The sequence below is a fragment of the Equus asinus genome, chromosome 5 (genome assembly GCF_041296235.1).
Source record: "Equus asinus isolate D_3611 breed Donkey chromosome 5, EquAss-T2T_v2, whole genome shotgun sequence".
NCBI classification, from domain to species: Eukaryota; Metazoa; Chordata; class Mammalia; order Perissodactyla; family Equidae; genus Equus; species Equus asinus.
Window position 1 is genome coordinate 101,231,015 of NC_091794.1, and position 14,030 is coordinate 101,245,044.

The 14,030-nt window shown below is 60.7% G+C and overlaps 1 protein-coding gene across 20 annotated transcripts in view; it reads right to left on the bottom strand.

The window, feature by feature from the left end:
* ARHGEF10L (Rho guanine nucleotide exchange factor 10 like) overlaps positions 1-14,030 on the bottom strand; it is a 155,058-nt gene that overhangs the window by 20,792 nt on the left and 120,236 nt on the right. For all 20 annotated transcript variants that reach the window (XM_014836171.3, XM_070510924.1, XM_014836162.3 and 17 more), the window contains one exon: positions 10,589-10,737. In XM_014836171.3, the coding sequence (XP_014691657.2) occupies positions 10,589-10,737 (149 nt within the window). The remainder of the gene's footprint in view (positions 1-10,588; positions 10,738-14,030) is intronic.

Sequence of the window (14,030 nt, forward strand, 5' to 3'; positions counted from 1 at the left end):
GCTCTGAGAAATCAGGGGTGTGGGGTCACCCCGGCTGGGCGGGAGACTGAGAGTCAGAGGTCAGGCTCCGAGCTGCTGCACTGAGCAGGCAGAGGGGCCGTGTCTTAAAGGCAATTAGCACAGCAACTCCTTTCCCTTTCTTATCTACCTTATTCTTATCAACAGTTCACAGCTGAGGAAACAAACAGGGCTGAAGGACGTTTAGGGAATGGCAGAGAGCCAGGATCCCAACTTAGGGTGACGGAGGCGCCCCGGTCGGTCTAGGGAGGCCCCAGTCATAGCACTGAAAGTCCAGCTCTTCCTCTGGGCAAACTGGGCTGGCTGGTCACCCTCACGGGCCTCCAAAGCCCACACCTGACCTCTGAGCCGTGGACAGACACCTTCGTGGGGAGCCCCGTCCAACGCCTCACGCTCGGGATCTGACCTGGTCAGGGCCAAGGGGTCTGGGGCCAGAAGCAGGTCTGTCCTTCCTGATGCATTTCTGGGGGAGGCTTAAGATGAGACACCCACCTCCACTTCTTACCAGCAAGTCGGTTAATGTCTCTGGGTCTCGGTTTACTCATCTGTAAAGTGGGGGTGAGGCCATTTCTGACGAACAAGAGACTTGATCGGGTGCTGGGGTCCCCTAGCTCAGGGCCACCATGTGAAGCTAGAAGGGAAGGAGAGTGGACATCCCTGCCAGCTCCAAGACTGATAGCCCGTCCCAAACCTTTAACAACCCATTTTGGAATTGATTGTGTAAAATTTGGTACATTTTTCTAGAAAGGTGGTCAATTGTTTTTGCCACCATCTCAAAAGAATCTGTAAGCCACTCTTGGCCCCCCAGACGTTAAAAATGCCTGCATTAAAGCCTATTTGTCACTAGGCACATAACAAGGTGGGCACACATGTTGGGGTTGACCCCCTGGCCACCCCAACCACAACCCAGACCAAGGTACAGAAAGTACCACCGCAGGGAAGGCTGGCCCACTGCAGCCACACCGGCATTTGTCTTTAAAAACTAAACTAAACTGGGGCCAGCACAGTGGTTGAGTTCGCGCGCTCCGCTTTGGTGGCCCGGGGTTCACAGGTTCGGATCCTGGGCACAGACCTAACACAACTCATCAAGCCATGGGGTGGTGGCATCCCACATAAAATAGAGGAAGACTGGCACAGATGTTAGCTCAGGGCCAATCTTCCTCAAGCAAAAAGAGGAGGATTGGCAACAGATGTTAGCTCAGGGCCAATCTTCCTCACCAAAAAAAACTAAACTAAGATCCATCATGTATCTGGCTATTCTGGGGGAAGTGGGATATAAAAAGCATCTCAAAGCATGGGCCATTGATATTCTCCTCATTAGTACTATTTAATTTCCCTTTGTTTTCTTCAATTATGCGAGCCAGCCGCACCTGAGGAGGGACGCTGGGCTGTCGACCACCTGGGGCTACCAAGCACCTGGCCTGAGTCTTGTGCCAGCAGCTGCTCCAGCCTCGCCCTGTGCAAGCAGGCGCCAGGATCAGCGCGGTGTCTCTCACGCATATGCACATGGGCGCACACATGTTCTTGCGCACGCACACATGCAGGCTGTCCCCAGGCCCATGCATCCACCTCACTCCTTTCCACCCACCCCAATCTCACTGCACCCACTCCAGGAGGCCTGGTCTGCCACCTGGCCACACTCCTCCTCTCCTGGGCTCCTGGGCTCCGTGGCAGGTGTCTTTGCCCCACAGGGGAGCACGTGCACAGAGGCCAACCCCACATCAGGGTGCCTGCCCTGAGCCGGGCTGGACTTGTGCTGGCCGCTGGTCTCGTCTCACCACCCATACCACGAAGCTCCCTTTTCTCCCCAGGTGTTCAGAGGGAGCCGACGGCCCGCCCTGCGCCTCTGGTCATCAGCCCCACCTCAGAGCCCAGCGGCCATGTGAAGGCCACGGCGAGGGGGCTGGGGTAGCTGGGAGACTGGGAGGCTCGGAGCCCAAGCAGAAGGGAAGAGCTGGTGCAGGAGGGAGGGGTGATGAGGGCAGGGAGACGGAGAGCAAGACGGAGACGTGGGTTCACTGTCTGCACTCGCTCCAGAGGAAAGCACAAGAGGGACAAGACAGCATCCCTGCTCACAGGAAACCTGCAGTCCCGTGGGAGGACGCAGGCACACACATCTACCAGACACAACGGACCACGGGCCTGCGGATAGGGCAGAGGACAGCGCTGCCAGGCTGGGGCCCCGGAGTCAGAAGCCCCCCGAGATTCTGGCTCCACCACCTATGGGGGGGTCCTTGTGATCACGACCCAGTCCTGTAATGACCTCAAAACAGCTGCTGACACTTAACTCTGTTTTGCGTACATCAAGCTGCTTCGTCCTGGGGTAGGTTCTGTAATTATCCCCATTTACAGGTGGGGAAACTGAGGCAATCAGTAGTAGAGCCAGGGGCCAAGGGCAGCCAGCCCAGCTCCGGAGCCCACGCTGACCACCATCTGAGCCCGCTCAGACAAGGTGGCAGGGGCAGCCGGGAATGCCCCGCTCAGAGGGTCCCACTGCGAGGACCCTCCCCAGCCCGGCTGCCAGGCTTGAGACGGCCATCACGTGACCGCCTGAGGGACCAGCCTAAACCTCTGGGGGGGGTCTCACTCAGTCTGCAAAGACCCCGGAGTCTGGCTGGGGCTCGCCTCTAGCCCGCCCTAGATTAACGTGCAGGGCCCGGCCCTCCTGGGGTCCATCCGTGGCCCTGTGCGTCTTTGCCAGCTTCAGGGGGCTGGGCAGCTGCTCCTTCGGCGTCCGTCCTCTTGGACCCCTGCAGGCAGGCTCAGAGGGGAGAGGAACCAGGAGGGCGGGACACGTGGAGGAGAGGACAGAATGACAGCCGGAGACTCCGGGGGCTCAGACGGAGGAGAACTGCCACCTGCTGCCACCGTCTGCCCCCCTCACCTCCAGTCCCCATCTGCTCTCCCCCCAGTGTCCCCTCCCACCTGCCTTCCCTCTGCTGTCTCTCTTTTCTCCTCCACGGCTTCACAGAACCTGTTCCCTGAACCAACGGCTTCAAACTACTTTTTTCTTTTTTTTCAAACCATGAAATCCTTTCATCAACCTAAATCTTCCAGGACGGGAAGAGACCAAATATGGAACACAAGAAAGATCTGAGCTCTTCCGGGTGAAGAGAGGGGGGCCTGGAGCCCTGTCCCTTAGCCATCCCCAGCCCCACAAGACATCCCTTGAAATACCTCCTCACAACCCCCAGAGCCTCAGAGCAGAGTCGGCGGGAACCAGCGCCCAGAGTGACTCCTAACCCCTCAACACTCCCCTGGAAAGGGGGTCCTGCAGGATCCCCACCCCACCCCTGCTCCCTATCTTTCACAAGCTTCCAGAGAGGAAGTTCTTCTAAACATCTAACTTCAGTCCTTCCTGCTGCTGGAAAACATCCGCCTTCCTCTGGAACTTGCTACTGTCAGAGCCTCCGGGGAGGTCTCCACAACCTTCAGAGAATCCATCTCTCAAGTTCCACCTGCCAACTTTTAATTTAAAAAAATAACAGGATGATGACAATAACAATGACACACAGAAAAAGTTCAGACAAAACTGCTGAACAGAGACGACTCCAAGTGACGTGACCCCTGACCCGCACGCTCCGGTGGCCTGAACACTGGGGCTCCCGCTTGGCAGCTCCCAGGTGCCTGAGGACTTGGGGAATCTTTCCGCCCTCACGCCAATTTGCATACCATTACCCAAGAAGCTGTGCGCCTGGATTTTGCTTTTGCAAATTCCCACCCGTTTCGTGTCATAAATAAGATAGGAGACGGAAAACTAATATGGCCCGTGATGCATTATTCATGCTGCGTCACACGGTTGTGATAGATTTACAACAGCTAAGACATGCAAACGAAGTTAGGGCGCTAAACGTGCAAATTGAGGGTGGGGAAGCGGGTGCATGTGGGGATGGGCCGGGGAAATCTGGGACCATTGGCGTTCAGGAACCCAGAGAAGTTTCTTTTCTGGCACGCTTGGTGACAAAAGGTATTAGTGCCGGTCGCAGAGGCCAGTGCCCAGGTGCAGGGGGAGCAGCTGCAGCAGGTGGCGTGGGAGCCCATGCACGGAGGTGAGGCAGGAGCTGATGCAAGGAGTGGATGCACAGAGCCCAGGCACAGAGCCGATGCAGGAGCTAATGCTTGGGCCAATGCATGGAGCCAAAGCAGGAGCCGATGCAAGAGCCAATGCACGGAGCCGATGCACGGGGTGGATACATGGGGCCGATGCCCAGGGTGGATGCATGGGGCCGACGCACAGGAGCCAGTGAACGGAGCCTATGCACAGGGCCAACACACGGGGCCGATGCACAGAGATGATGCAAGGCGCTGATGCAATACAGGATTATCCACGGGCTGCACTTTGGGAAACACCTTCATGTGCTCAGTGCCCAGCTCTGAAGTTGGTTAGAATCGAGCCCTCAGTCAATCTTCTGTAGGCCGCCTGCCCACATCTCCCTTCCACAATTATCGGACCCACACAGACGGCCCATCCCTGACGGAAATGCCCTCTGTCCTTCACAGCTCTTTGCTGAGCACCTACCACGCGTCAGCCTGGTCTCAGCACCGGGCATATGATGGGAGCAGTGAGAGCTGACTAGGCTGGTCCTGCCCTACAGAGGGTTCCCCAACACATGCCAGTGTCGCTGTGGCCAGCGCTGTGAAGAATGGCGGCAGGGGTCACCAGGGTGTGACGCAGGGCGTGTGGAGGAGGGGCAGGTGGTCCAGACAGGCTTCTCCGAGGGTGGGGAGCTGGGGTCTAATGGGAGGGTGTTGCCCCAATTAACTCTCACGACAGCCCTGTGGGGCGGGAGCCAGACCAGTGCCCAAATGCTGACACAAGTTGCTCTGTGTTCTGGCACTTTCCAGACAGGGCCGGGAGCCCTGCCTCTAGGCTGTGCTCCTGCAACTGCACCAAGGAGGCTCTGGGGCACAGGGGGTTGCCATGGAAACACTTCAAGCCTGGCTGGGGGTGGGGGAGGAGGTCAGAGGCAGGACATGGGCCCTGATGTGACACGGCTGTCCCACCGGCCTGAAGCACTGTGCCCTGGGATGGGGGCCACCGTGGAGCAGGACTGAGCCCTCCCCACCACAAGACCCTCTGACAAGCCCTTTACCCCAATCCCTTCCCGCCGTCTCCGGGTGCAGCCTCCCTGCCCCACGTCCCCGAAGGCACAGCTCCCCCCGAGCCCAGTGCGCAAGCCTCCTCCAGCCCAGATTTCACCCTTCCACCCAGAAAGAACGTGTCCCGTGGCACGGCACACTCCTGCCAGCCCACCTTCCACCTGCCCCAAAAGGAGGGGCAGCTTGCGGGCGTCCCACCGACACTGGCGAGAGGTGGCAAGGCACCGGCCCTGGGGTACACAGCGAACGAACAGATGAGGCCCCATATTCATCTGCCTACAGCCCAGTGGGTGCACCGGGACAACAGGCGAGGACAGGGATCAATGCTCTGCCTGGGGAGGTGACAAGACCGTGATGGGGGTGGAGGTGACTCTGAAGGAGGCATCAGGGCAGGCCCCAGACGAGGCGGCAGCTGAGCTGAGACCGGGGCGATGAGAAGGAGCCGCCCGAGCGAAGCTCCTTGGGACCAGCGTACCAGCCAGGGGGAACAGCAGAGGCAAAGGCCCGGCGGTGGGAAGAGCTTGGTGTGTTCAGAGACCAACAGAGGGGCCGGGGTGGCCGGGGAGCAGAGGCCACAGACTACAGGTCAAAAGGCCTGCCTTCTGGTCCATTTGCCCATCTGGAAAATGGCCCCGGACGAACTGTCTGCAGACACTGGAGGATCCAACAGCACCATGAACCATCACAGCCCGGCCCAGTCTCCACCACCCCTCCCCGTCGCTACGGCCGCCCTCCCATTAGCAGGGGTGACAGAGACCCCGGCCCATGCTGGGTTGGGGAGCAGCCTTGCCCAGGCGCCCGGACCAACCCCGACTCGGCAGGGCGCACCCTGCACGCCACAGCCTCCTGTCAGCCTGTCCCCAGTAAGTTTTTTTAAATTAAGATGCAACAATCATCCCAGAGCCAGCTTCCCCTCCAGCGATCAGTTGAAATGAACTCCAGACGACTGGATTAGACTTTGAAGGTGGCGATCTAGATAATGAACACGGGGATGCGGTGTTGACACAGGCCCTAGTGAGCTACATTATTATTTAACAGGCCACGCTGCTGCCTCCGCTGGGATCAAGGAGCTGAACAAGCAGGTGGGGGCAGGTATCAAATGCAGAGAGAGGCTGCGGGCACTCGCTCCGCAGGGGACGGGCTCAGCAAGGTCAGACGTGGCCGCAGAGGGCAAGTGGGCCTAACGGAGACAGCCCAGGGCGGGCCCAGCTCAGAGGCCCCTCCCGGGGGGCCGTCCATCACTGGGCTGACTCTGGCCTGGGCTTGCTCTGCCCGGAGCATCCTCCCTGCCTCCTCTCTCCCTTCGCCCATCACAGCCGCCTCCCTGCCCGGCCTAGCTCAGCGGGCCTGACCCCTAAGAACCGCCCCTGCTCCTGTCCCTCCTCCGTCTGGGTCTGGCCCTCATCCCCTGGCTCCCACCAGGTCCAGGCTTACGCCCCCAGGTCTCCTCACACTGGGCTGACACTGAGGGTCCCGAGTCTGCTCCCCACACTGCACTCTGAGCTCTGGAAGAGCTGAGACCAGCTCGTCCTCATTCCTGTCCTTCCAGCACCCTACACGGAGGGCCTGGACATCAGGACGCCCATCTGTACCTCCACCCCAACGATTTACTCAGAGCACCTCTGTGTGAGCTGGACACGGGAGAATCCAAGACGAGCAGGATGCCATCCTTGGCCCGGGAGACATGTTGGTGGACAAGCCCGGCCCATAAACAAATGAGAGTCCCAAGGGTTGCATATGACAGGACAGGAACTGCGGGGGACAACAGAGCCGAGAGGAGACTGGGCCTTCTGCCTACCCAGGTGGCTGGCACGGAGCAGACTCAGGAAGCCGGTACTCAGCTCTCAACTCTGCCTCTTTCCAGCTGTGTGACCTTGGGCAAGTCACTTAACCTTTCTGTGCCTCTGTTTCCTCATCTGTAGAGTGGGAATAATAATGGTACTCATCTCAGAGAGTGGTTGGAGGATTAAATGAGTTAATACACAGAAGTGCCTTAACCCACATCTAGGCCACGCTAAGCACTCAATGTACGTTGTTTATTACTACTTCCTGGGGGCGGAGAAACCAGGGACAGCTCCTCAGAGTTAGGCAGTCCCTAGGTTAACCCCCGCCATGTCCTCGCATTTGGGCCAGAGCCCTGCTAGCCACACCCTCAGCCAACAGCACCTCAGGCCCCTGGCCTGGAGCACCCAGCCGCTCTGGGTGTCTCAGATTCCCCTGGGGGTTTCTCGAGCCTGGGGAGGCGGGGCCCGGCCGCTGGGCCACAGAGCCCAGCCCCTGAAGCGAGGCGTTCTGCTGCAGAGCTCGCCCTGTCAGGCCCTTCCCCGCAGCTAGGCCCTTGGCACACGGATGCCAGCACAGCAGCGGTCTCCCGGCCACTCCCCGGGGCCTGGGTGGCCGGGCAGCGGGCACTAGGCAAGCACGGAGCCGATGGCGGGGCAGGGCGGTCACTAGCAGTGGCCAGACAAGCCGCTTCCAGGGCCCTGGGCTGGGGCGGGCGGGCTCCCTCCCTTCCAGGCAGCATCGAGGTGGCCTCATTAAACATGCATGGCCATCACCTGTTACCGTGCGAGGGACGCCTTGTACCAAAGGCGCACAAACTTTTCCCTTCCCGGCTGCAGAGTGGGCCTCTGTCTCACGCTCCCAGGACCGCTGGTGGCAGGAGGAAGCGTCCCGCCAGGGAAGCCAGAGGATAGCAGACCCGCCATGCGGACACACGCCCACACCCGCCGACAACACGGACTCTAAGGGAGCAGCTCGATTTTCCAAACAAACCACGTGCACGGCAATAAGGATTCAAGTTGGGCACATATTACAGTGGTAACTAATGTGCCTCAAACGCTTACTCTGTGCAGGCACAGGGCGCAACCGCCCTTTTACACAGACGCTCTCATTCAGTCCTCCGGGAAGTCTACACTGTACTATCATCACCCCATCTTACAGATGAAGTGACTCAGGCCCAGGAAGGCTCAGCGCCTTGTCTGAGGGTGCACAGCTTGGCAGGGGCAGAGCCAGGGTCCCATCTGAAGCAGCCTGCTGGCAAACCACACACCTCCAAGGGAGTGGGGTGCCCAGGGGACCCGAGGTGGGCACGGCTGGGACAGGGATGGGCTGCCACCTTGGATGATGCCTCTCGATTCCTCCCCCTCCAGAGAGGCTCATGGCCCTGGGTGGGCTTCCACCAGCTCTGTGCCCCTCGGGCCCTGCTGCCCACACCCCCGCCCCCAGCAAGCACCAGCCCCTTCTCCACCCCCACAGGCCTGTGGTTTCCGGGTCCTAAGACCTCTAGACCCTTCCTCAGAAGATCCTTCCTTGGAAACATCTCTCAGCTCCCATCCTGCCTCCCAGTTTTCTCAGCTGCCCCCTCCCCGCACCTTGTGTCCTGTTTCCCTCTTGCAGCTGAGAGCGTCCTTGGGGCACAGGGAGCTCAGCGCCTTCCTGTCCATCCTCTGTCTGCTCTTGGCTTCTTCCCGTCACTGGAGTCACTTTCCCCAGATGGAGAACAGACGCTGGGTCTCCCCCACAGACTAGAGGAGTCCGGGGGCAGGCTATCTCTCCCTCATTGGACTTGATGCCCCCCTAAAGGCAGGTTCTGTCTCCCCTATAGACGAGGGCAGGGCTGGGACCCCTTGCCCCTGCCACTGCTGCCCTGAACTGGGCCCCAGCTCAGCTACTGGCTGAGCACCCCTTCACCACGGCTCCCCTCCCGGGCCGAGTCAGAGCCTGTGCAAGGTGCCAGCAGGAGGAAGCTGGGAGGGCACATGGGCCTGGTGCGAGGACAAGTCAGGGACGCCTGGGGAGGGGCTGCAGAGGACAGGCCAAGGGATGGGAGAGGCGTCGTCCTTCTTCCTGCCAAACGGCTTGAGACCCAGGTTGGTCAGGGACCCAAAGGCCCTGGGGAGCCGGCTCTCCCTGCTCATCTTCCTCCCGGAAGGCCGAGGTGAGAGGCCCTTGGAGGAAGAGAGAGATGGGGTGGGGGGGTAGCAGGGAAGCCCCCACAGAGCTGGGACAGGGGCTGGGAAGGGAGCGTGGCTGCAGCTGCTCCAGCTCACCCAGGAGAAAGAGGGCCAAGAAACCCTGAACGCTGGCCGGACACAGCAGGTGCTCCCCCCTGGCCCCTCCCCAGAGCCCACCCCACCGGCCTGGCCCAGCAGCACGGGTGAGGTCAAAGGTCCTCAGTGCCACGACCGAGCGTTGGGGCGGGTGCTGCCCAAGCAGCCCCTGAACGGGGGCAGCACAGGCGTCGCCTTCAGCCCCCAGCCCTCTTCTGCTCAAAGGACGAGGATAGCTCAAAAGATGAGGATAGCTCAAAAGCCAAACCCTCTGGCTCTGCCCGGGCGCTGCCTCTCATGCGGCCGAGGTGCTGAGGCCTCATGCCTCCACCTCCCATCCCAGCGCCGAGAAGGGCTGCGGGTGGAACACCCGGGCGCTGGCCCTGCCCAGGACTGAGGCTCCAGCTTTCTCTCAGCCAGTGCGCGGACGGACACAGGGAAGGGACGCAGATGCCCCTTTGATGAACGGACAACCAGTGTTGACAAGCGGGGCTCACAAGGCACCCGCAGGTGGGAGGCGGAACCGCAGCAGAGCCCGGCAAGCCGGTGCCACGGCCGCACTGCGCTCCAGTGAAGACGGCAAGGCAGGCACCGTGACCCTGACATTCAACCCAGGCTCAGGGCCCCTCCATGCTCCCCCCAGGCCTCGGTTTCCCCATCTGCCAATCAGGGGCCGTGTCACCAGGGACTCAGCCCCCATCACCTGCGATGCTACAAGGGCCAGACTCCATCGCTGTTCTCACCTGGCTGTCGAGCAGCCAATTTACAGCCGTAAGAGAGACGACCAAGCGGGCGAATGAGGATGGCCCTCGCGTGGAAGCTCACCCGGGGCCTGGCTGACCGCCAGCCTGTCCCAGAGCTCCACTCCAGGCCTGGCGGCAGCTCGTCCCAAACTGATAATCCAACCAAATCAAATGATGGCAAATGTCACTCAAATACTGCTGGGGGCCACGCCCACGCCTCATGCCGGCCGCCCAGGATGGACCCTGGGGTGTGGCCAGGCGGGTGGAGGTGCGGGCAGGGCTCGCAATGGGGCAAGGCCGGACCCAGCAGCCTCCCGCCCCCACGCTGTTTAAAGAGCCCGGCATCCAGGATGGCCGTCCCCTCAGCACAGCTGGACCCTGGGTACCAGCGCGAGGAGAGGGACCCCAGCTTCACCTCTACAGACAGGAACAGACACCACTCAGGACCCCAATCATGGCCCAGAGCAGCAGCCCTGGGGGGTGTCGGGCAGGGGGAGGGGCCCAGCGGGGGTCTTGGCCCCTCTGCTTCCCAACACACTCCGACTGACCCGAGACAAAGCTCAGCGCCGAGAGCAGAGCCAGGAAGAGGCAGGAAGGGCCAGCAAGAGGCAGGAAGTATGCCCAGCAGACTGCCCCAAGGACTGGGGGCCACGAGCCACGAAGAAAGTCCAGTACCTGAGTCTGCAAGCTGGTGGCGTCCAGGACGGTGACCCGGGGCCCGCAGCTGGCCCACACGGCATCCTCCAGGCTCAGCAGGGTGCGGACAGGCCCTGGCCCCACAGTCAGGCACAGGGGAGGGCTCTCCAGGTCCCAGGGGATGCCTCCTGGTGGGGGAAGGAGGAAGCACGTCAGGGATGGGGGTGGCAGTCAGGTCAGGGGCCCGGGGCCCCTCAACCCTCAGGAACCACGGCCCACAGCGGTGGACCCAGCCCTCTCGCCCTTTCTCTGGCCCCTCGCCCCTGCCAGTGGGATGGTGGTGTTCCCATCTGCCTCTGTTGTGTCTCATTCTCTCTGGGGTCTGTACTCCCAATTCACCCTCCCCCCCCCATCTCTCTCCCCCTTCGCTTCTTCCCCCCCCCCCTCCTGTTCACGCATTCCACACACACTTAGTAAGCACCTACTCCATGCCAGGCCATGTGCGGGTGCTGGGAAGACAGAAATGAATCAGACACAGACCCTGCCCTCAAGGAAACTCTGGCTGTCCTGAGAAACCAGCAGGTTAATCAGCAGTTGCCACACCATGTGCCAAGCATGGATGACCAGGTATACACAGGGGGCCTTGAGAACTGCCAAGATGGAAGGAACCAACTCCACACAGGGAAATCCAGGGAGGCCTCCCAGAAGAGGCAGCATCCACACAGCTCTGCTAAAAAAGCAGCAGGACATGGTGAGGAGTGTCCCGGACGCAGTCAAGAGACTTGAGGTCTGGCCCAGGTTCTGCTAGCAACTCGCTAAGGGTCTTGAGCGTCTCTTCCCTTCCCAAGGCCTCAGTTTCCCCATCTGTAAAACAGGGAAGGGTGGAGCCACCAAGGTTGTCTCTGAGGACTTTTCTGACATGTAGCTTCTTGAGACTGACTCTCGCCTTCTCACAGATCTCGCCTACTCCAAGGCACTCTGCCACCTCTACCAGGATCTCTGATAACCTTATTCCTCCAGAGATGCCGCACCCCTCCCAGGGATGGAAGGAGGGGTCCTGAGAGGCAATGAGCCCCCCGTCCACCCCTACTTCAGACTGGCAGACTCCCAGAGCTGGGGAGCAGGGACCCCCCTCCAGACACACGACCAGCTCTTTCCAGCCCGTGAACATGGCACGTGGGAAGCAGGCTGGCAGGCCCCTGGCTGTGGCCCCCAAGCTTCTGCATGAACTTGGACAGGTGACCCCACATCCCAGCCTCGATTCCTCATCTGTAAAATGGGCACGACCACTGTGCCAGCACCTCACCGGATGCCACAGGGATCAGGTGACCCGTGTGGAACACTTAGCACAGGTTGGCACACGGGAGGAGCATGGGTGCTGTTGCCACACACGTCACGTGTGGGCACGCCGGGCACTCTGTCCCTGAATTATGTCCTCAACTCCCAGCAGGCCAGGGTGGTGGATTCTATTCTTATCCTTGCTTTACAACTGAGGAAACTGAGGCACGGCGAGCTTAAATAGCCATCCCGAATCACACAGCTCGGAAGCATCCGGAGCTCACGAGCCCCTACTGTTTGGTGTCATTGGCCATGACACAGCAGTCAGTGGAAGCAGGCGTTTCTGAAGGGCTCTGGGGCCAGGACTGGGGTCCAAGAGGGGCGAGTGACCACGAAGCGGCCAGGCCTCCAGGAGGGACACTGACCCCACCAGGACATCAGAGCCTCAAAAATGTAAAATTGCAAGGCTTTGAGCGCCCCCCGGTGGCCAGAGGTGAGTAGTGCTTGTGGGGCTCCCACCACTAGGGCCAGAAGGTGGGAGCTGCGGCCCCTCCCAGGAAGCAAGCAGCTAGGGACGGCGGGACCACACCCCAAAAAGAGGGGAATGGGGGCTCTTCCCCACAGGTGCAGCGATGATGGCCACCGAAGCCCTCACACCTTCTGCCCTGCACTCTCCTGGAACAGAGCAGGCCGTGGCTGCCTGGGGTAGGGGCGAGGGGCTGATACCTCCGAGGGTCCCACATGCGCCGACCACCCCTCCAGTTGCTGGGCGTCTCCAGAAATCCTCTAGAAGTCCTCACTCCAGGACAGAATATCCCCCAGAACTGAGATAAAACTTAGTAACACTGATATTGTTACATCAAAAAGGACACTGGACAGGGGTCTTCAGTTAGAGGGCCCACAGGGGGACCCTGAACAAGAGGCTGCCCGTGGCTGGGACTCCTCCCATCTGCACCACGAGGGAACAGCAGTCTGACCCCCAACGTTCTTCCCAGCCCTCACGAACCACAATTCTCAGATTTAAAAGGCAATCACTGTGAGCTCCGGGCAGGGCTAGCTGCACCTCCCCCACCCCCCGTATCTGGTGGGGGATCCCTCCACCCCCTCCTTGCCCTCCAGAGGTTCTGAGAGAGCTCGCAGTGTTCTGGAACACGCACGCACACACACAAACACACCCGCCCCCTGCGTGACAGCCCATTTGTCTGGCCCGGCACCGGCCCACACGCCAGACGAAGGCCCTGTCTCGGCAAAGGCACCTTCAGGAGGCTGGAGGCCCCTCCCCAGCCCGCAGTGGGGAGCCCAACCGGCCTCCCTCGGGGTCCAGACCCAGCCGGAGCCAGAAGGCAGGACACAGAGTGAAAGTCACGGAGACCAAGGGGCCCAAAGCGCAGCCCGCGCCCGGCAGGTCACAATGCTGGTCAGGACGATGACGATGGAATAAGGCACACGTCTACACTCCAGGCCCCGTTCTGGGCACCTGGCCTTCACGACCTCTCTATCGGGGCGGCTGCTTCACCCCCATTTCACGGGTGAGGACACTGAGGCTCCGACAGGTGAAGCAACAGCCCCAGTCTGACAGCTGCGACTCAATGATGGGCAGCCTGACCCCCAGCCCCCACCTTACCCACTCCATCACCTGCCTGCTCCAGGGGGTGACCCTGGCCCTCATCCCCAGCGTCTAACCAGGGACATTCCTGCGCCACCCCCCCCCCCCCCCAAGGCCTGGTCATGATCCTGTGCCTGACAGATATGGGGCAGATGGCTCTGCTCAGGGACAGCGGCCACCTGGCTCATCTCTGCGTTCCAGCGCCCTGCTCAGTGCCTGGCTCCCCACAGATTTGCTGAGTGAATGAGTGAATGAATGAATGAGTGGATGAAGGCAGATAAGCGAGGCTCCTGGGGGCAGCCGACTGACTGTCATGGCCACACTGCTCTTGGCCTCGGTTTCCCCATCTGTCAGCTGGAGGTTGGACTCCGAGGCCCCTCCAGCCGACAGTCCGGGACTCCACGTGGCCCGGTGGCCTTGGAATCCTCAGTCACCTCCCCACTGCTGGTCCCACAGTTCCTCCAGGACACAGGCAAGTCCCCAGGCTGGTTTCTACCTGTTTTACTTAATATTTCTGGTCCTGCCCTTCTGCAAGGAGCCAAAGCGTGGGCCCCGAATGCCAGTGTTATCCTGCCTTGGTCTCAGCCACACCCAGGC